Source organism: Pundamilia nyererei, unplaced genomic scaffold (genome assembly GCF_000239375.1).
Source record: "Pundamilia nyererei isolate P.nyererei 1_Seehausen unplaced genomic scaffold, PunNye1.0 scaffold00093, whole genome shotgun sequence".
NCBI lineage: Eukaryota > Metazoa > Chordata > Actinopteri > Cichliformes > Cichlidae > Pundamilia > Pundamilia nyererei.
The window spans coordinates 1,427,280-1,448,676 of record NW_005187494.1 but is presented as its reverse complement, the minus strand read 5'-3'; the positions used below and the strand labels follow the sequence as shown (position 1 = coordinate 1,448,676).

The following is a 21,397-nucleotide window of genomic DNA, read 5'->3' as shown; positions in this document are numbered from 1 at the left end:
AATACACTGACTGGCTTTGTCAGCAACTGCTAGATAAAGCTGTAATCTCATCACCATTGATTTTAAGTTTCTTTCTTGAGAAGTCATTTAACAAAATATTTAAAAATGGCCTCAGTGCTCTAAAATAACACGCAATATTAAAATGAGCCTCAGTGACATGTTTTAAAATGATCACAGATCACCAAAACCAGGAAACAAAACTACTTTTATTACCATGATTTTTTTTTCTTCACATAAGTGACATCAGCATGGCACGGGAAAAAAGCATTTTTATCCTTGTGTTAAAGGTTAATGGCAAATAATTTATGTGCAAAATGCGAGAAGTACATTCACAACACTGCTTGGTAGAGTTTTAAGCATCACTAAACAAAAACTGAGCCTATGTGACGCTGCAAAATGAAAAAGGATCACTTGAAATTAGAAAAAATTTTTTTCATGTTTTTCAAAATAACCATGGCCTGTAAATAATGCACATGTAAAGGACAAAACTGAAGCAGTGGCTCAAAGATTTGTTGTGTTATACATTTCCATCTTTTAAAGTGTTTATGTACATACAGCAGAAAGCTGACGAATCCTTTGGGATCACCAACACTTTAACTGATTACTAATTATCTGATCAAACTCGGAAATTATCAGTTTTACTTTTCATGTCTTTATTGAACACATTGAGTAATCCCACAGTGTTTATTCTAAAACGGTAAGTAAACTATTGAATTTATTTAGTTGTACAAACATTAACAGCATTGAGGTCAATAATATTTCCTGTCTTACTGCATCTTCCCAAACTCTTCTAAGCATCAGATTTAGAACTGCCGCTATAAACGTATTACTCTCTCAATGCCTGGAAAGCATCCAGTTGGTGGATGGTAAGACTGACTTTTGTCTCAACTGTGCTCAGAAAATTATTACAGAACTGTTTTGGAACATCCATCTGGTCTTTTGCAAACTTATTTACTTAGCAAAATCCTTCCATTAACACTATTTGTTATTCAAAAGTTTTCTGTATATCTTTTAATTATTTTAGTAAGTGTAGATATATTGTTTGCAGATATATTGTGGTCTCTGTGGCCTTTGGAAAAAAAAGAGTAGTGCCTGTCCTATATTTCCACTTTATATAAATTTCAGAAAAGGCTTTGTAAGTAATCAGACTGTGTACACATTTGTTTATAGGGATAAGTGCCTCTACATCCCACAAGTCAAATCTCATTGCCTTAATTGGAACACCTGACTCCAAGCAGCTTTTCTGAGAACTCATTAGCACAAAGGTTCGCTTATTCTTTCCATCCAGCACTGAGTGATTGCTCAATGTTTCATAAATAAAAGCATGAAAAGTATAACTGCTTGTGTTTTTCGTTTATTCAGATTGTGTAAAGATCGGATGACATTTCATGGCAATTTAAGCAAAATCCTTCTTCAAACTTTACAGTAAGTGCTTTAAATCACCATTTTCCACATAAACGTTTAATTTCAGGTAAAGCTCTCGCTGGCCTCCTCTTTAAAAACGTGACTGCCAGGGTCCAAGTTTTGCGTCTGGGTTCTTAGCTCAGCAACTATCCCAGAAACACTACCCAAAAGCCCACCCATCCCATCCTCTATCTCCTTATGAAAATCCACTTCCTCAACTTTCACCTGTCCTCCAGTGGGGAGAAAGGCTTCCCCTTCATCAAATCCATAACTGTAGCCATCATCCATATCTGCTGCTGCGCTTGCACTGTTGCTGTTCGCCGAGGAGCTGGAAGCAAGTCTCTCACATCGGGCCTGATGTCTCAGGAAGCTGTCTCTCCAAATGACTTTCTTCCCACAGAGGCTGCATTCATAGGGCCGCAGCCCTCCGTGGGTTTTAAGGTGCTTAGTGAGATGGTGCTTCATTTTGAAGGACTTTGTGCAAACAGGACACCCAAAGGGCCGTAAATTGAGGTGCTGCATCTTCACATGCCGGTCACGCATACTCTTCAGGGTGTAGGCTTTCCCACAGTGGCAGAAGTGTACTTTGCCCGTGTAGGGCGCAGCAGCGAGGGACACTGAGGATGATGAAGATGGGGTTGGAGGTGAAGGGGGCGGTGGAAATGCAGCAGAAGATGAGGAGAGATGGCGACTGGAGGTAGGGGTCAAAGAGCCACCCTGCCAATTCACCTCCGCGCCCGCCACTGTAAAGTCAGGAGATACGGGGACCAAAGGCCGCTGGGAAACCTGTCCTGTGCCATCTTCAATCTCATCGTAAGTGCCTCTCCTATAGGTCGCTTCTGTGAAACATTCAAAATCCACATCCTCCTCCTCCTCTTCATCATCCTCATCTTTACTGCAGCTGCCACCCTCTCCTTCCTGAGGCCTCTGCTCTTGCTGAGACCAGGCACCTGTTTGCCACTGAAGCCTGGCTGAGGACGGGCAGGAAGGGTCTGGAACTGCGTCACCTGTTTGGCAACCATGAAGACTGGGCAGGTCTGTGGCTGGATCGCTTCCTACCAAATCTCTTTGCTTCATCACGTCTGCACTCTGCTTCCCTGCAGCATGTCCAGCTTCGTCATTTTCATTCGAAACTGAGTGAAAGTCTGCTGAAGACAAGAAGGAACAAAAGCACATTTTATTAAATTCACTGGGAAAATGCACAAAGAGAAAGAATATATGACCCAGCTATCTGGTCAGATTCAACATTATTTATATTTATATCCACTGCTGACATAAATCAGAATTTTACTAAATTGAAACCAATAAATAAGATGTTTAAATTCTTGTATTTATTTTATAATATATAAATATATTAACTTTCAGTAACATTTACAGTAAATGTCAGGGCACTGCTGTTGAATGTCAGTCCAAATCATCCCCACAAAAGCTGCAAATTTCTTTATATTTGGAAAAAACTGCTGTTCAAGAAAAGTAAAAATCCTAATAACAAATAGTGTCTAAAAAGGATTCTTTAATGCTGTTCATATTTGTCCATCTTACCACAGTGTCCCATTTGTGCAAAGCCTTCCTTCTTCCCCGTCTCTTCTCCTACTCCTTCATCCGCCTCAATCTCTCTTCTCTCACTCCTCCTCTTATCCTGCGTCTCATCACCATCCCCACTCTCTCTATTCTTATCAAGTGGTCGATCAGAGGTCTGTGGTGCCCCCCGCTGTTGAAATCTGACTTTCTGCTTTAAAGCCTCAGCACCCGAAAACCCCCCATGGTGCCGGGCATTGTGTCCAGGTCCGTCATGAGTAAAGTGACTCGTCTTAGCATTGCACGATACCCATGTCTCCTCGCAACTGGTGTAATCAGTCTCCACATAGCCAGGAAGGCTGTCCAGCTGTGAATCAGCCAAGTGCTGGGCTGATGAGGGTCGAGGGCGTCCCCATCTTGAGAACTGCTGTGGGCGTCTCCATGTAGCCAAAGGAGGCAGTGAATCTGGCTTCTTCTCCCTCCTCCTTCCCTCCCTTTCTGCATACAGGCACTCCGTGCTGCTCGGGGACTGCTGGCGAGATGCAGAGCCGGGGTGAGCTGCGGCGGCAGCCTCCCCAGAGGCGACCTCTGCTGAGGACCGAGGCCTCTTCAGGATCTCGGTGCATTTGTCCACGATGTGCCACATCTGGAGGAAACTGGCCACGGTGACATAGTTGACAATATCGTCATGCACGATGCTCAGCTGGCCAGTGTACGCAGAACTCAGGACGCTCTCAAAGGCAACTGGGTCCATGACTGAGGGCAGGGAGACAGTTGTAACATTTTTCAGTAACACCTGTGAAGAGACAGAAACAAAGACACACTTTGACATCTGGACTGAAATATAAACATAAACAGGTTTTCTGCCAGTGTTTTACAAACCCTGTGCCTTTACAAAAACAAACTGTTGCTCAGTTTGTTAGCCATTTTAAACATAGAAAAACAGCTAAAGAAACTATAAGGGAGGCTTAAGACACCTGCTTTTTATACAAAAGCTAGGTTTCCGCTAACTGGAGTCACTGATGTGGACATTTCCACCATGTTTGTGCTGTTTGATGAAATTATCTGAGCTACTGTGAGGTACAGACTACCCAAGGATTTTCTGCTTCAGTTTTGGTGAGTGAAATTCAAATATTTTATCATAACCATCAGCTTATGTTACTACGTATTAATTAGCAGGTATCTTTTTCAGTGGATTGCACTCCAACAGTTAATAATACAGCTTTTAAACATGTTTGCCAGCTGTGGCCAAAATGTAAATATTAAAGCTCAAAATGTGGAGTAGAAAACAAGTGGGTGATATGCTCATAAAGGCTGTGAAGTGGTGTCTCTCCCTTCGTCTCTTGTCACCCACTCTACATGCAGAGATGATTTTAGGTATTCTAATAGTGCTATATTACTGGAGTGCAACATCAGACAGTAAACCCCAACAAGTTCAACCCTGCATGAATATGCTCTGCCCTACCTGATCATGAAAGTAAGGTGAGGATGCAGCGAGGACACAGCGGTGAGCCCTGAACACTTGACCTTGCACCTGGATGGAGAGATCGCACAGCCTGCCTTCCTCCCGCTGCCGGTTCAGATTGTCCAAAACAGCTGCTCTGGCGCCTGGGAAGCACACCTGGACCGTCAAACCGGCCGGAGCCACAGACCCACTGCAGGTCGGATCCATGGTCAGAGAAACCTAGAGGAAAGGCACAAAAGTTGTCAGTTGTTTTCTCATATTTTACTACACATGTAGTTATTATTTTTCTAATCCACACTTATACATATAATGCATTATAGACTAATATATGTTTTGTTATGCCATTCAAATATGCAATAACACTGTCTGTTTTCCACAAAAGAAGGCTGCTAACATTCACCGCAGAAAAGATCAGCTGGTACATTAATCTATTATCCTCTGATTGAGCTTTAATTGCTTACGAGTAATTTCATGAAGACCAATTTCACCTCATCATTTTACCTCAAATGTCAGGTAAAATGATGCTAATATCAGTGTTATGGAAAACATGCTGTTTGGTTCCTGTACCGAAGAACTCAACACTATCAGGGCTTAACAACTATTGACTAGCTCCCTCACACCAGAGACTTGCCTGGGCCCACCGATGAAGTAGTCTAGGAGGAATTGTCTACCTCTGAATGTGACTAAGACCACAGTTACGGTGACTAACTTCAGAAGGAAGAGGGCAGCTACATATCCAAGACCTATCCTGGGACAGAGTGTTGAAGTAGAGGGCTACTCCAGGCATCCAAATCAGGAAAACCAACACAGATTGTCTACAAGAAGGGTAATAGGAGACTCTATTTCCTAAAGAAACTGAGATCCTTCAAAGCATCCAGCAAAATGCTGCAGATCACCCAATTTTAGCCAGCACAGTGCACTTTGCTGAAGTCTGCTGGGGAGCTGGTGACTCCAACATACTGAATAAACTGATCAGACAGGCTGGCTCTGTGACTGGCTGCACACACGACACTTATGGAAGAGCTGTGGTCGAGACGAGGCCACTGAACAGTCTGCTATCCATCATAGATAATCTTGACCACCCTCTGCAACACTTATTAAACAGACAGCAGAGCCGCTTTTCAGATACACTGCCACAAGGAGAGATACACAAAATCTTCCCTTCCACATGCCATCACACTCTATAATTCAATACATCCGCCTACCAGAAAGCCATCTGCCAGATAATCCGGGTGTTATCTTTAATGTTCAATTTAAGTGCTGTAACGATAGCATTTCCCGAATATGGGATAAATAGGGCTGATTTATTAATAACCAGCTGTGTTCATCCCGAATAATTTACCACCTGGTGATTACTGCTCACGTCGATGCTCTACTATTTCACCATCTACTTTTAAAGACGGCACTCACACGATGAAGGGCTGAAGACATTCGCTCCTTAGTTTTTGGTTCATTGTTTATATTCCCTGCGTTAAGCTAGCTTTTAGCTACATTAGCCAGTCAACAGTTAGCCCAGTAAACGTTAGTTTAATGACTTTACCTTCGATGAGCCGAGATTTTGTTGTTTTACATGGAGCCTCGCTGACTATTTGCAGCAAAACGTCACTGGTAAACTCCACATGCTAACCGCCATCTCAAAAAAATCACGCTAATAAAACGAGGCTAACGGCAGCCTGCCCGCAGGCGCAGCTGCTGCTTATAGCCAGTTGACTAAGCAGCATCCTCACAAGGCGTGAGTGGGTGTTTAGTGTAAACGTCGGTTTGAACTGTCACGAAACGCCATCACACGTTAACCTGTTGATTCACCTGTCGCTGAATAAACAATAGCTGCATGGACAATTATTAAACGTTACTGACAGACCCACTGTTACATGTATTGACAGAGCCCAATCCCCGAGAAACTGGCTGCAATTCAGCTGGAGGCCCAGCAGGGGGCGCTCCGGAGATATTCAATTAGCTGACAGTGCAACACGGATAAAACAACCGCTTCTAGACAAAACGGTCAATGTGTAATTTAATTTTCGCATATCTCATCGATAATGGGCCTGTACTGAAATAAAACTATGTTCCTGTCCTTTAGTTAGTCCTCACAGAGAAGCTTATGCTGCCCAAAAGCTAGCATTTTGCTAAGACACACGTTTTTACAAGCGTTAAATAAACAGTGGAAGAAAAGTTAAACCGCAACAGAAAACAACATGTGTGATGGTTGTGGTGGTTGAACGGGACGCTGTCAGGAGGTTAGTTGCTAGAAATTCTCAGCTACTGGTGGATTCATGCCCAAAAGTAAAATGGCGGATACAGTAAAGCGGCTCATAGTGCTGTGAAAATAAATAAAACCGCCAACGTGTATCTCCAAACAAAATATCATAAAAATTTCAAATTTTCCTCAATGAAGTTTACACTTTTAAAAATGCAAAAGATTTTTAAAAAATGAAATACCCCCACCCACCCCCTGCACCTAAATAAAGTTCTTCCATACATCAAAATTATTATATATTTTTTAAGTTTCCACAAACATTTAATGGTAAAAATCAATGTGTAATAAACACTGGGAAATACATTAAAATAATTACACGAAAAATTCCTTCACTGTAGCCTACTGTAATTTTAACTGGATTTTTTGAGTCACCTCCCATTAGCGCCCCCTATAAAACAAGAAGTCCAGAAAGTGGAAGCTCTCTGATGCCCTGTATGAATCAACAAGGAGTTAAATTAAAGGGCCATCTCGCCCTGTTCTCGTTTTCTTATTTATCATTTTCCATTTAATTTGCTTCCAACGCACACCGGGATCCCTGCAGCAGGTTTGAGGCAGGGTTAAATGAGCATCAGTTTAAAAAACCTTACAGAAGAGGCTCAAAGAGCTGTCACATGCAGCACCTGCCCTGTCTCACACACGCTTGGCTGTTTTTACCGCAGTGCATCTGCAGCATCAGCCTCTCAACAGAGGTGCCGCTGTGGCGCAGGAGAAAACACCGTTAATTGAGCACTGGACGGATTTATTTGAGGGTTGTGTGTGTGTTTTTTAAATTGCGTGTCTGGCTTATATGCCTGCGTGTGCGCTCACGCAGTTTGACCTGCAATGCCAACGCGAACGAAACATCTCTTCTCCGAACACGGGGTCATTAGATAGCTGAAATTATACAAAAAAATATATAGCTGCCATCGCAGGAGAGGACAGTATTTTTCTATATTTTTTCCAGGAGAGACGACTCTGCTCGAGGAGAGGAGGCCTGATCAGGACAGTGGCTCTGATTTCATTGATCCGATTAAGGATAATTACCATTAGACCATTAGACTGGTCTCTATTAAATACTGGTAGCGTGTACCCTGTAAAAGGTAGCCATTTGTTTCCTGCCGTAGAGCATGCAAATTGATTATAAATGCACTGGCATGTAAATGTATTGTTGACGTTTATTCAGTAGCTGGCATGTTGCACTCTTGAACACATTCATTTTAACCTTGTAAGCGTCTATACTCTCTGTAATTTTCCAACATTTAGAGCGGAGCATGCCGCAGGGAGGTCTACTGATTGCTCTCTGCATCTCAAATTAAAAGGACCTCAGGAAAAAAAAATCATAACCTCAGGGTGCGGATCTGGGGAGCACTGTGAGTTAACAGATATCTGGATCGTTTCATAAGCTATTTGATTATTGATAGCAGAAAAGGTCACCGCGTGGATGCGGGAGGCCAGTGGGTGTGTAAATTGGGGGAACTGTCTCAAAAGGAGCAATAATTTGTGGCAATAAATTCTGCAACCAGAATTCTGGAAACTGTTGCCGGCTTGAGCCAAAGACCTGAGTGGTTCCACGGGACATTACATTTACGCGTATACGGTTTGCACTTTACAATGCATGTTTAGCTGCTAGTTGTCACCAACACATGACATCAGCCTGCACTTAAAAAAACAATACAGATAAGCTTCCTGAAATCTACAAGAAAACATTTGCAAATATCCTTCCTGCTATTGCAAACTCGGAGGTGCTCAGTGCTTGAGTGTATCTAGGCTCCGTGAAAGCTTCAAGAACCATTTTAGGGTTGTACTTTTTGAGGCCCCTCCTTCGATAAAACATCTGGAGTTATGGCACTACTACGTTTTCTGCTATTTTCCTTCTTCTGCACGCTGTTTGGTGAGTGGGCGTGATTCCTGGCAGTGTTTTGCTATGACACCTTGTTAACCCAGGCTGATGACTTCTCTTCTTTTCTTGTAAACAGTGTACCAGTGTCACGGGGCCTGTGCAGAGGTGGACTCGGACACTGAAGCTGTAGCAGGCAAGGGTTTTAAACTGGGCTGCATCTCCTGCAAAAGAAGGAGTGAGGTGAGAGGTGAAGCCAGCGTCGAATGGTACTTCAGGCCAAAAGGGGAGGCTGACTTTTTTCTGGTGAGTGTTTCCATGAAGTGGGATTTATGGCCCTGCAGATCTGGGTTTCCCCCATCTTTTTTTTTTTTAAAATAAACATTTATTAGAAGAAGGAACAAAGTATAGAAGTAACTTGCTGCTTTATTTATATAAAATAAACACTGTTCAATATATTTTCAGGGGGGACGACAGTAGGAATATGATTGTGGAACTGCATTCGTTTCAGTTTAGAAACTTACATTTGTGAATATGAAATTTGGCAAAGAATTAAAAGCAAATCAGATTAATCAGAAATTCACAAGAGTTTGCGTTATTGTCTTGATGGAGTCCAAATAAAATATCTTTCCAAACCAATCGGGAATCACTTACATAAACGTAAACATGCTGTTTCAGTAGGCAGGAGTAGAGGTAAAGCTAAAATAACTGAAAGACAAACTCATGTAAGATTACATAATGTCAGGTTTGAGTCTTTTTAAGGACACTTTCGGTAGGATAAAACCAGTGGAGCACTTTAAAGGATGCTTCTTTCACCTTGTTAAAGTAGAAGAAAATAACTGCAAAAGCCAGAGCTTCTTCCAGTTACTATCACACAAAACGATCTCAGTACATTTGAAGGAGAAGCAATATCCTTCAGGAAAAGAGCTCTCATTTCCTAATTGCAGTTTTGATGATGGAGATTAAAACAAATTTTAGTCTTCCAAGATCCTCACTGTGCATCGCTGAACTGGATGAGATACACGTCAACAAGTGGGCCGGTGTTGCACCAAACAGATTTCTGATGTTTCTGATGTATGTATGTGTAATATCTCCTCGTGTTGGTAAATTAACTGGATTCATGAAGAGGTTATCTATAAAATAATACCTAAATTCTAATCAACCCAATCCTTTTTGGCCAATTTAATAATATCTTTACAGAACTATGGTGCTATTTATGCTTGTTGCAATTTCTGCAAAGTCTCTTGAAAAATACATTTATGTCAATGACACTTTTTCTACCTGGATAAATGAAAGATACAGAAAAGTAATTTTGCCAAAAACTGGTTTGAGCGTCAACCTTCTGATAAAAATGTTTTGTCCGGCCAAAAATGACTCGATGATACGTTTGACAGATTTTAGGTAAACAAGTCATTTACAACTGTTTAAATACAGGCAATAATTTTTTGGTAAATCTTGAAAATCACTTTATGGCAAAACAGTGGGACAGAGAAGGGAGTGAGAGCAGGGTTCACCAGGAGAACAGCATGAAAAACAACTGAAAGTTCTGCAATGGACACGTTTCATTGTTTCACTTCAGCTCTTTGAGTTTTGTAACTTTCTCTGCGGCTGACAGACCAACAACAGTACAAGCAAGAGTGGCCCACAGACAGAGCTCTCTGCAGGCCAACAGGCCATCCCCAGATTGTCAGAGGACAGCGAAGCCGCTACCTCTGCTGGACCTTAAATTCTGCTTTGTACACAACAAGCAGCACTGCTGACTATATGGGAGGTTTGGAGCAGGAAGTCTTAGTCATGCAAGCATCCATAAAATCAAACTTGTGGGCTACTTCTCTCAGGACTTGAGCTATTTATATATGCACTTATATATAGTGCACACCAAAGCTCTCCTCCTTCCTGTCGCTCTCACTTACTCACACATAGACACCTACAGTACGGTCCTCAGTCACATAATAGCACCCAGTGATGAGACCGTCATGAGCTTCAGATGGGAATCAATTGGAACATTTTACCCCACTGAGGTCATCAAAGTGTCAGAGAGAGCTCTGCTGACCTTGTGCTGGATTCTCTGTTTGATGCCGCAGTGCATGCTGTGTTAATGTAGCCGTGGATGTATTTCAGTATAGTAGTGTCTGAACGGTCGTTTTAAAAATTTTAAAAAATATGCCTGAACAGTTTCAGGGGAAAGTATGTTTCATATGGGGTGACTGGGGGTGTAGACAAATTTAAATCGGAGGCAACACATCCATCTACAATATGGTAACGAGGTATTTTCCTCTCACATGATATCCATTTGGAGCTGTCAAGTGTGTTTACTTAACCAATTAACTGAAAATACATCTAAATAATGGAGTATGTTTTTTACTCATGAACCTGGACATATTTTTTTCATTGTTGCTTCCAATTTGAAATCAAACAATCAAGGTACAGCTGAAGTGTACACTTTCTGCTTTAATTCAAGGGTTTAACAAACATTTAGCAATAAATGTTTACGAGTTACTGACAGTTTTTACACTAAATCCTTGATTTTCAAGAGATATGAAACACATTTCCAAAATAATAATAATAATAATACACAACCTACAACATCGTAGCCTAAATAACATAATAGCTCATTGGTGGATGTTCATATTAGACAACGCCAAAGTTTCAGTGTTTTTAAAAGTAACACCTGTGAGCCAAATGCTCTGTTTCTGACAGTTTCTTCTACCCTTGGCTCTGTGTGATGTCATAGAGTGCGTATATCCTAATAGTCATCTCAGTCACCTGGTATTAGCTGTGAGAACAGAAGCTCCACCCATAGCTGTTCCGATCTTCTGTTTATTGGGGGCAGCCAATCAGAATTAAGTTCTCTTTAAGGGAGGAAACAAACTGAGCGGCTACACCAAGGCCAAGAATAACATAAATAATGAAAAATTAATTTTAACCGTCACTCATGCAAAGGTGTTGCATATAACTGGTAATGAACACAACCTTAAATGATCTCTGTGTTGTCCAGATGTACACCTACAATGAGGATGGCCCCACCATTGAGAGTGACCAGTTTGTGGATCGTGTCGACTGGAACGGAAGCAAAAGGAGCAGAGACATTCAAGATGCGTCCATATACCTGTTAAATGTCACCTTCAATGACTCGGGCACTTACCGGTGCTTTTTCAACCGCATCCTCTCCTACGAAAACTACGAGTACAACGACGTTGTCAGCAAAGTGGTGCACCTCAGTGTGGTGGGGAAAGGTACGACTTTATACAGGTCATTAGTATCTGAGCAAGTAGACTTAAAGACATCTGAGGACAGTTAACAAGAAAAAGCTAATTTATTGCTAAATGTTAAAATATATTATGCATATTGAAATAAGGTTGAAAAGTGTGGTTTGAGCAGTCAGATTTAGATTTTTGGAAATTTTTTTGAATGAATTTATCTTTCTTACGTGTAAATGTGGCGATCAATGGTGGAGGTGGCTGAGCATTTTCAGGCCTTAATTAGACTTAAGCAGACTCTGTCATTGCAGAAGCATTTCACAAACTGATTCACGCTCGCACAATACAGACCGTCACTCTTTTAAATCTCACTGTGAGTGCAGTGTGCATTCCTATTAACCTGGAGGTCCCTGAACAACAACGGAGCTTTGATATTATGAGAATGCAGCCTGCCTCCATTTTCAGAGGTTGAAGATTCTGGCACTGTCAATAAAGAAGCCTCCTAGTCTCTGTTATGATTAAAATGGAAGCAACATTCATTTCACTTCTATTTCATCAGTGGCTGATATTTACTCTCTACAGTTTTCAATAGATGGAAGAAACATGTCTAATCGTGGATACTGACACGCTGCCAGTTCAGCAGCTTAGCTGAATTATTTAATGTTTCCTGATAAATGCATTACTATCAGGCAGCATAACAGTAAGCATATATAACTGTGCGCTCTTTGGTTCAGTCTCCCAGACACGGATCAAGTCTAGTCTTAGACTTTGCGGCGATCTTAATTTAATTTCCCTTTGAATCTAGGACTAGGCTTTAAATACGTCTGGAAAACTGTCTCTTAACTGTAACTTTGGAACGAATTATGATTAATTAATAGATATTTTGCAAATATTTAGGCTCTTAAGAGAGCTTTGCATAAACGAATGCCTGCAAATTGTAATGAACTGAAGCAATGTTGTGAAGTTGTCCAAAGTTCCTATATATTATATATTTTGATTAAACTCAGTAGTGTCTCACAGGCAGACTGCACAATGTCACAAAAGTGATTCTTCTGCAAGAAAAACTAAGACTATTCAAGCACAGAATTCTTTATTTCGATGCGTGTGGCTCTTGTGGTTGAAAACAAAAGATTTTAGATAGAACAGATGTTTCCTCTTTAGGTTTTAGGTGGTTTCAGCTTTTTCTCGACCCCGTCAGGTCACCTTTGTTTTGTTTGTTTGTTTGTTTGTCTCGTCTTTCCTGGTTTCCTGTATGCAGCCACCAGAGGTACAGCTTCCATCGTGTCAGAGGTCATGATGTACGTGTCCATCATCGGCCTGCAGCTCTGGCTCCTCATAGAGATGATATACTGTTACAGAAAGATAGCAGCAGCTGGAGAAGAAGCATTACGGGAAGCGGCGTAAGTATTTTTCTCTTACACGTAAATGCATGCTGACTTAATGCATGTCAGAATCTTGTATATACAGTTGAGCCTTTTCATTTCAAGATTCAGCTTGAAAAGATATACAAGATGTGCTTATATGTTAAAGGCTTATAAAAGTATGTGTGTTTCCTAGTGCAGTTATGAACTGGATGCAGATATGTTGGCCAATATTAGTTTGTAGCTCCAAATAAAATGAGTCACGCGTTGCTATTGTGGACCAAGATGTGTAATTAAGTCATTTTACAGTTGAAAAGGAAACAAACATATCTGAGACTCCTTATTTTCTGGCACTTATTGGCATGCATATTTGTAGATATTGATGAAAGACAAATTTGGGTTAAGGCCCGGTCACACCAGCATTATAAACTCACTCAGAGGTGCAAATGAAAGAAAATTTTAGGTCTCCAGCTGAAGGAAGTAAACACTGTGTGAGTGTAAGCTTGGGATTCCAGAATTTTGTGTCTGCAGGTTGGGTAAAAACATTTTAGGTGTTCCAATTAGGCAAAAATTAAATTAAAATAATTATAGTTCACACTAACAGTCACCTCAAGGTGCTTTAAATGTCACAGATTTCAGGCTGAACCAAATACAGCTTTCAGAGATGGACTAATTAAACAGAAAAAAAACCTAAAACATTATTGAGACAACGTGGAAAATTAAAGAACCAGAAACATGACATAAAGCTAAAGAGGGCAGCAGGGTTAGAGTGTAACTGAACAAAAAACTGATAGAAGCTGAGGCATTAAATGGGCACAGGAAGCAATCAGGAAAAGTGGAAACACCAGATTAACAGGGCACAGCTGAAACTAATTAAGACAATAACAAAAGAAATAATGTACAAGAGACCAAAAAGCAACAAAATAAAACAGAAAGTACCCAAATGGGGAAACCACGGAAAAGAGAAACACTTGACAACAAAATTGAAGAAGACATCAGAGAGACCAGACCAGACCAAACCAAATCAAATCAAGTATAGGGGTATTCTAAACGTTGAAGAAAAACTGATTTCAAAAGTAGGAAGAACTAAAACACTAAATGAGAATCTTGAGATGAAATAGAACCTAGAAGTAATCAGCACATCTGTTACATTTTTGCTATAATTACAAAAAACCTCAACTATAAACTAAGAAATCCTTACTGAAGGAAAAACCCAACAAAATCCACAGATTATGTTATTTTATTGCAAGGCAAAGACTGCACATCGTTATAGAGAGAACCCACAAAAAATCAGAGGATCCACTGTGAGTAAGAACTACCTTTTAACAAGAAGAACCTTCCGGCAGAATCAAGCTGTGGGAGGGCAGCAACCTGGCCTGAATGGTTGAGAGATGAGGTTAAAAGGAAGAAAGGAAAGGAAAGCAGAGAGAGACCACGAGCAGACACAAAGTATGGAAGGAAGTAGACAAAGGTTGCAATAGTTGCATATAACCACATCCAGGAGAGTGGGAAGAACTGCTCAGTGCCTCATGGGAAGTGTCCCAGCAGCCTGAAGCAGCATACCTAAGGGATCATTCAGTCACCTGATCCAGCCCTAACTATAAGCTTTATAAAATAAATGAGAGCATTCTTTGGAGTTGAGAGGGTATTTGTCTCCTGAATCCAAACAGGTGAAAATGACATCATAAAAAGGTGGATGTTAACCCAACCCAAACTCAACCCTAAATGCTCATCTTAACTCATGACCTTTTGCATGTTAAGAAGTTAACTTTCCTCGGTGTGCAAAAGGAGAAGAATCACAGAGGAGGGATATGGTTTGGTAGACTGCCAAAGAGACAAATTTATATGCAGAAATGATAAGAGATGTGTGAAAGCAGTTGCGGTTTCCTTCTCATTGATACTTGTATATTAGGTGTTTGTTTGGCTTACAGTGTTTGACGTGAATGGTACTTTCCTCAAAAACAAATTTGGTGTGAGTGGGAAGTTGTGAAAAGTGTGTATTTCCCCATGAGTCATGCCATTGTTTATTGTCCTGCTATAATCACACCTATAATTTTAACTTTTGCCTTTGCCTGCTATATCATTGTTTCCTTTACTATAAGACTGTCGCTGTCTCCATCGTGTTTGTGTGCGTTCACTTGTGTGTCTTTGTCCCGTTCCCTCTTGTCGCCTTGTCGTGTTTTCATCCTGCCATCCTCCTCCCTAGTCAAAACCAAAACCTTCCTCCTGTAAGTCGAAAAGAAAATCAAACCTGTATCTTTTTATTTTTGCATTTTTTTAACCCATGTCATTGTGATGAAAGAAAACATTGCAGATGATTGCTGAAAATGATTTTCTTATTTTCCTTTCCAGAAATGCTGAATATTTAGCGATAGCCTCGGAAAGTAAAGATAACTGTGCAGGGGTACAAGTCGGAGAATAGCACAGGTATGTTGTGGATGGATGTCATCTTTCCATAAAAGATACCTACTGTTACAATGTATTTTAGAATGATTAGAAACACTACATAAATGTCATTAGACCCTGTCAGCTGACCACTCCTAACCACGTCTTTGTTTCAAACATCATGTTTGATCTAAGTAAACTGTGTCCCTGTAGCAACAATAACGACGTCAAGTATAAAATATAAAAGAAAAAATTGCTCTTTACTTATTATCTAGTCTTATTATCTAAAGTTTTGTTATTTCTAGACTGTGTACTTTTATTGAAAATACTATGTAAAGGTCATTAAGGGTCATTTTTGCACTTTTCTATGGATATAGCCAAGCTAGTTGTTCTTTGGATGTCCATGAAGCTAAGCTAGGTTATTAGGCTGCTAAGTTAGCATTTACTAGAAAGTGCAAAATAAACTTTGTAGATTTACTGAGTTCTTGCACTAAAGTATATTTTTGAGGGAAATAATGAAAGGTTAGAAAGGTGGATCCCTTGAATTTCTGCTCAACTATATTTTTTCACAGCTAAAGTGTTAAAGTGGGACCACCTTTGCTAATTGTGTGATACAAATATTGTACCTTCAGTTAGGTGAAAATGTGTGTTTTAGACATCAGACTAACACCCACACATGAGGGACTGTGTGAAAAAGTCACTGTAATTCCTAAGCAGTTAATCCACTATTTTTATAACATTCCTTAATTTAAAGGTAAAAGTCTGCACTTCAATTATTCATAGTGGATCTAGAGAAAATATATTTTAGTGGGGTGAGGTGTGCAGCTGCAGTGACAGTTGGTTCAAGGTAAGGGTGGGATTACATCAGGGATCGGTTCTGAGCCTGTTCTTGTTTGCAGTAGTGCTGGACAGATTGACAGATGAGGTCAGGCAGGAGGAACTCTTGATGTTTGCAGATGACGCTGTGATTGGTAGTGAGAATAGGGAGCAGGTGGAAGAGAGCATGGAGAGGTGGGGGTACGGGTATGTATGAAACGCAGTAGAAGCAAGACGCAATACATGTGTGTGAATGAGGGGGACACAGGTGGAGAGGTGAACATGCAAGGAGCAAAGGTAGTGAAAGTAGATGAATTTAAATACCTGGGCTCAACCATCCAAAGCAAAAGACAATGTACAAGAGAGATGAAGAAGCGAGTGTAGGCAGGATGGAGTGGGTGGAGGCGAGTGTTAGGGGTGATTTCTGGCAGAAGGATAGAAGCAAGAGTGAAAGAGAAAATGTACAAGATGGTAGTGAGACCTGCTGTGATGCATGTTTTGGAGATGGTGGTACTAACAAAAAGAAGATGCTAATGTTTTCACTGGTAGTGACCAGAATAGACAGGATTAGAGACCACTGCATCAGAGGGACAGCTCAGGTAGGGCAGTTTGGAGACAAAGTTAGAAAGGAAAGGCTGACATATGCAGAGGAGGGAAGGTGGGAATATCTGACAAAGGATGTTGAAGATGCAAGTCAGGAAGAAAAGAGGAAGACTGCAGAGAAGATTCATGATGTAGTGAAGGAGGACATGCAGAGGGTTGTTGTGACAGAGGAGGAGATGGACACAGATGATCTACCCCTAAGGACACAATAATAAACCTTTGTGAAATATTAGGAATTAAGTATTATTGGAGTCCAAAAGGCTACACCACCATGTACTCCAAACCTCATTACTAAATATAAAACTGATTTGTTTTCTCTAATAAAGTGTAAAAGCATTATTTATGGCACCATCTAACACAGATATGTTGTCACGGATTAGGTGTGCAAAGCTGAAACTAATGGAAAACAGCTGTGAGATCATTTTAATTATTTAAATGTGGCTGTAGAGGTTGGATTAGTTAGAGATAAACTGGATTTTCTACAAGCTCAGTCGCTTTGATTCTGCGCCAGCACTTCCATTTACGTGAGCCGTCTTTGTCCTCAGGCTTTCTTCATGGACTGAAAACATCCTTCCACTTAACGACCTGCATGACGACAACCTGAGGGAAAAACTCTTCATCTCAAACCTCTATTTTACCTTCTTCTTAACAAACCGAACAAAGGACAACACACTAGGAGAGCATGGTACCAGCACTGTATATAGTACCCTGTGCACAAAAAGCATGTTCTGCACTTATATGAGAAACCATTATGCATTAATGAGCCACATTGTCTGAAGCATATACTGTACGTTCAGTATTTCTCTTTAAGTATGTGTAGTCATGCATTTAATATGAGTGGTGTTGTGGAGAGTCCATGAGGCTAATTGTCCAAGAAAGCTTTTTACTAAATCATCACCACATAATGTATAAAAAACACCATATGTGTAAGTGATTTCTAAAATAGAATGTGATGGGCTACAATAGACTGTATTTCTAAATTAACTGCTAGTTATAGATTCAGTCAATAATAAAGATGTATTAATAAAAATGGAGAAAACGTGGTTGAAAATTGTCGTGCTTGGATATCATGATTGGTGATTATGATGAAGACTTCAAGTGAGGTCTGCTCTGCTCAGCTCCAGCTACATTTTTAATGTTCAAAACAACTTTTTTATTTTATTATTCTTCTACTGGACCTGTCTAATATGAGCATCCACTTTTGTAACCATATTTAGAAACCAGTGATTTATTTTGAAAGTTGCTGGTGCCAGGGGGAGCGGTGTAAGTAGTTCATAAACTGCTGATATACTGGAATTTTCCCCCACACAAACATCTCTTGGATTTGCAGTCTGAAAATTGTCCAAATAAGAGAAAATACCCAGTGAGCAGCAGTTCTCTGGCTGAAAATGCCTTGTTGATTCCAGTAGCAGCAGACCACACTATATGACACTCGCCTAAGAACAGGAAACCGAGGCTACAATTCATACAGGTTCACCAAAATTGGACAGCAGAAAATTAGAAAAACATGGTCTGATCTGATGCGTCTCAGTTTCTGCTGCAACATTTGGATGACAGGGTCAGAATTTGGCATAAACATGAAAGTATGGATCCATTCTGCCTCGTGAGTGGTTAAGCTGCTGGTGATGGTGTAATGGTGCAGGGGATATTTTCTCGGTACGCTTTGGCCTCCTTAATACCAACTGAGCATTGCTTAATTGCTGCTGACCATGCCTATCCCTTTATGACCACCGTGTGTCCATCTTCTGATGTCTGCTTCCAGGGGGATGATACTCCACGTCACACAGTTTAAATAATCTCCAGCTTGTTTCTTAGATATGATACTGAATTCAGTCCACTCAAATTACAGTCACCAGATCTAAGAGCAGTATGGCAGATTGTTTCATGTCAATGCACCAAAATCTCTGAGGGATGTTTCCAGCACCTTTTTGAGTCTATGCCACAGAGAATTGAAGCAGTTCTGAAGGTAAAGAGGGCCTAACCCATTATTAGCATGCTGTACCTAATGAAATGACTGGTGAGTGTACGTATATGCATCCAGCCATCCATTTTCTTCCGCTGGGTTGCGGGGGCAGCAGCCCAAGCAGAGAAGCCCAGACCTCCCTCTCCCCAGCCACCTCCTCCAGCTTATCCGGGGGAACACCAAGGCGTTCCAGGCCAGCCAAGATATAATCTCTCCAGCGTGTCCTGGGTCTGCCCCGGGCCTCCCCCTGGTGGAACATGCCCAGAAAACCTCACCCAGGAGGCGCCCAGTGAGCATCCTTGTCAGATGCCCGAACCACCTCAGCTGGCTCCTTTCGATGTGGAGGAGCAGCGGCTCTACTCTGAGCCCCTCCCGGATGGCTGAACTTCTCACCCTATCTCTAAGGGAGAGGCCAGCCACCCTTCGGAGGAAGCTCATTTCCACCGTTTGTATTCGCGATCTCGTTCTTTCGGTCACTACCCACAGCTCGTGACCATAGGTGAGGGTAAGGGCGTAGATCGACCGGTAGATTGAAAGCTTCGCTTTTACACTCAGCTCTGTCTTCACCACAACAGACCGGTACAGCGTCCGCATCACTGCAGCCGCTGCACCAATCCGTCTGTCGATCTCCCGCTCCCTTCTCCCATCACGTATATACGTGTACGTATATGAAAAAAAAAAAAAAAGAAATTGGTAAAAGCAGAATATATGAACTTTAAAAAGTTTGTCAGTTTGTCAGGGAAAGAATTTTTTTATTTTCATATTTACTTTAGCTGACGCTGCCATTGTGCTGCAGGTGTGATGACAGCATACGATTATGTCACATAAGCTCTCTTAAAATCAACAAACAAGACGTGTTAATGAGTGAACGGATGTCACGCTGCTGGCTGTTTCACCCAGTTTACAGCCTTTATGCTGAGCTAAGCCGATTGCTTTATAACGCCAGTGACAGCTTATTTCCCTTCAGTGATGGCCCACATCTCTTAGAGTTGCAAAACACAGTCTGTGCCGGGGTACTGGGGCAGGTTGAGTTGATATTTCTTCTCCAAGCCAGGTGGCACAAATCTGCCTCCCAAGAAGTGATATCGTCCTTTAAACAGGGAGGCGGATTTCTTTGGTGCAGTGAGAGAGATGAGCATGTCAGGCTGGAGTCCATCTGTGCTACCCTGCTCCACATCCCAACCTTTAACATGAAAACAAACAAAAAAAGGATGTCACTAACCAGCTGAAATTTCTGTTTCCTGAGATAATCTGCAGTATGTCTGTTAGCGACAGTTGTTAGACCCAAATCAATATCCTCTGTTTGGGAGCGCGGACATGCAGCAGGCTTCATGCAGTTATTGATTATAATCATTCCAGACTGTTGACAGATGCACTGCAGTTTAATAAATCCTCACTGACAATAAGCAGAACTCCACAACATTGCTGGCAAGCCGTACTGCAGCGAGGAGGACTGCAAAACCACACGTTTTTCAGCTAAAAGCTGGCTATAAATTGGGTTTAGTTTAAGAGGCGATGCTAGCAAAAGTTAATACATCCATTTTTATAAGAGACATTTCAATTCAAGGTTGTGGCGACATGGAGCTTTCCCCATCTGCCATGAGCTGGGAGGCGGGTTATATCGTTGAAGGGTTAGCAGTCTCTCAGCATGGCTAACAAAGAAAAACAGCACTTCACATTCACATCTTCATGGTGATGTGCTAACCCCTGCCCCGCTATACTGGTGCATGCCTTATTGATTACTTTTTAATGGCAGTAATTTTGTATTGTACCCAATTACTTCACAAAGTAATGTCACCCAAGGACAGGTGAGGACTGACCTGAGGGGATGTCGATGCTGGCTATGGGCACTGTGGACTTTTTCAGTGTGTCTAAGATGGAGCCAAAGGGCTCTCGCACAGCTCCCTTGAAGCTGAAGCCAAAGATGGCGTCTATCACCAGGTTGTATGCTTCATCAATCGCTTTGGCCTGAGGAGACAGTTTTACCCAGATAAGTTAGTTTCAAAGGAATTAGTCAATAGCTTGAAAGCACATTTATTTCAGTGAGTAAATCCATCAACTAAAGCTCCTCTTAGCTACCAATGAAATTATTCACCATCTAGTTTGCTGTAATAAAAACAGAGCTTTTATCCCCTCAGTATCATTTAGACAGCTAATTTAAACATTAGCTCTGTTCATGTGTAACAGAGCATTTGTACAGCTTTATACAAAATGCACAGTCAGAAAACAATAAGCAGTGTGTCTGTGTGTTTACTGTGGATAAAGCTGCAGCTACATATTTTATTAACACCAAACCTCAGGCATCTCAGTCAGGAAGGGGATCTCCATTTTCTGGCACTGTGTGGTTAGGCCTTGGAACAGCGGCTTGTTTGGCCTCTTTGGGTACAGGATGGTCGGCTCGTAACCCTGAAATCAGACACACAAAGTACTAATGAAGGAAAAAGGAATTTAGGATTTTAAGGCTGAACGAGGATGTGAAAATAAATGGTTTATTTTCCTCTTCTGTGAAATTGAGAGACACTCACAAAGAGTTTCAGATGCCGGGCACAGACCAGGCCATCGCCCCCGTTGTTACCTGGTCCACAAATCACTAGCAGAGAAGGTCTGGC

General features: G+C 41.3%; 3 protein-coding genes across 7 annotated transcripts in view; 1 reads left to right on the top strand and 2 right to left on the bottom strand.

The window, feature by feature from the left end:
- Positions 1 to 1,334: 1,334 nt before the first annotated feature.
- zbtb22a (zinc finger and BTB domain containing 22a) lies at positions 1,335 to 6,611 on the bottom strand. 4 transcript variants are annotated; one of them, XM_005739759.2, is made up of 4 exons: positions 5,928 to 6,611; positions 4,388 to 4,606; positions 2,947 to 3,718; positions 1,335 to 2,552 (listed from the first exon to the last, which is right to left on the bottom strand). In XM_005739759.2, exons 2-4 carry the CDS (start codon positions 4,592 to 4,594, stop codon positions 1,468 to 1,470), a joined length of 2,064 nt encoding a protein of 687 aa, XP_005739816.1. In that variant the 5' UTR covers positions 4,595 to 4,606; positions 5,928 to 6,611; the 3' UTR covers positions 1,335 to 1,467. The 4 variants fall into 4 exon arrangements, with proteins under 4 accessions (XP_005739816.1, XP_005739814.1, XP_005739815.1 ...); XM_005739757.1 differs by lacking the exon at positions 5,928 to 6,611 and adding an exon at positions 5,798 to 5,900; XM_005739758.1 differs by lacking the exon at positions 5,928 to 6,611 and adding an exon at positions 5,798 to 5,900 and having other exon boundaries at positions 1,335 to 2,549.
- Positions 6,612 to 7,176: 565 nt separating this feature from the next.
- Positions 7,177 to 17,868, top strand: scn1bb (sodium channel, voltage-gated, type I, beta b). Of its 2 annotated transcripts, XM_005739756.1 has the most exons (7): positions 7,177 to 7,723; positions 7,887 to 8,514; positions 8,600 to 8,766; positions 11,459 to 11,696; positions 12,919 to 13,060; positions 15,374 to 15,448; positions 17,371 to 17,868. In XM_005739756.1, exons 2-6 carry the CDS (start codon positions 8,466 to 8,468, stop codon positions 15,441 to 15,443), a joined length of 666 nt encoding a protein of 221 aa, XP_005739813.1. In that variant the 5' UTR covers positions 7,177 to 7,723; positions 7,887 to 8,465; the 3' UTR covers positions 15,444 to 15,448; positions 17,371 to 17,868. The 2 variants fall into 2 exon arrangements, with proteins under 2 accessions (XP_005739813.1, XP_005739812.1); XM_005739755.1 differs by having other exon boundaries at positions 7,177 to 8,514.
- A 1,647-nt stretch (positions 17,869 to 19,515) lies between these two features.
- naxe (NAD(P)HX epimerase) overlaps positions 19,516 to 21,397 on the bottom strand; it is a 5,059-nt gene continuing 3,177 nt past the window's right edge. Inside the window, exons 4-7 of the mRNA XM_013912590.1 lie at positions 21,314 to 21,397; positions 21,084 to 21,194; positions 20,609 to 20,756; positions 19,516 to 19,971 (exon numbers count right to left, since the gene is read on the bottom strand). The exon at positions 21,314 to 21,397 is cut by the window's right edge and continues 10 nt beyond it. Of these exons, the coding sequence (XP_013768044.1) occupies positions 19,772 to 19,971; positions 20,609 to 20,756; positions 21,084 to 21,194; positions 21,314 to 21,397 (543 nt within the window). The 3' untranslated portion in view covers positions 19,516 to 19,771. The remainder of the gene's footprint in view (positions 19,972 to 20,608; positions 20,757 to 21,083; positions 21,195 to 21,313) is intronic.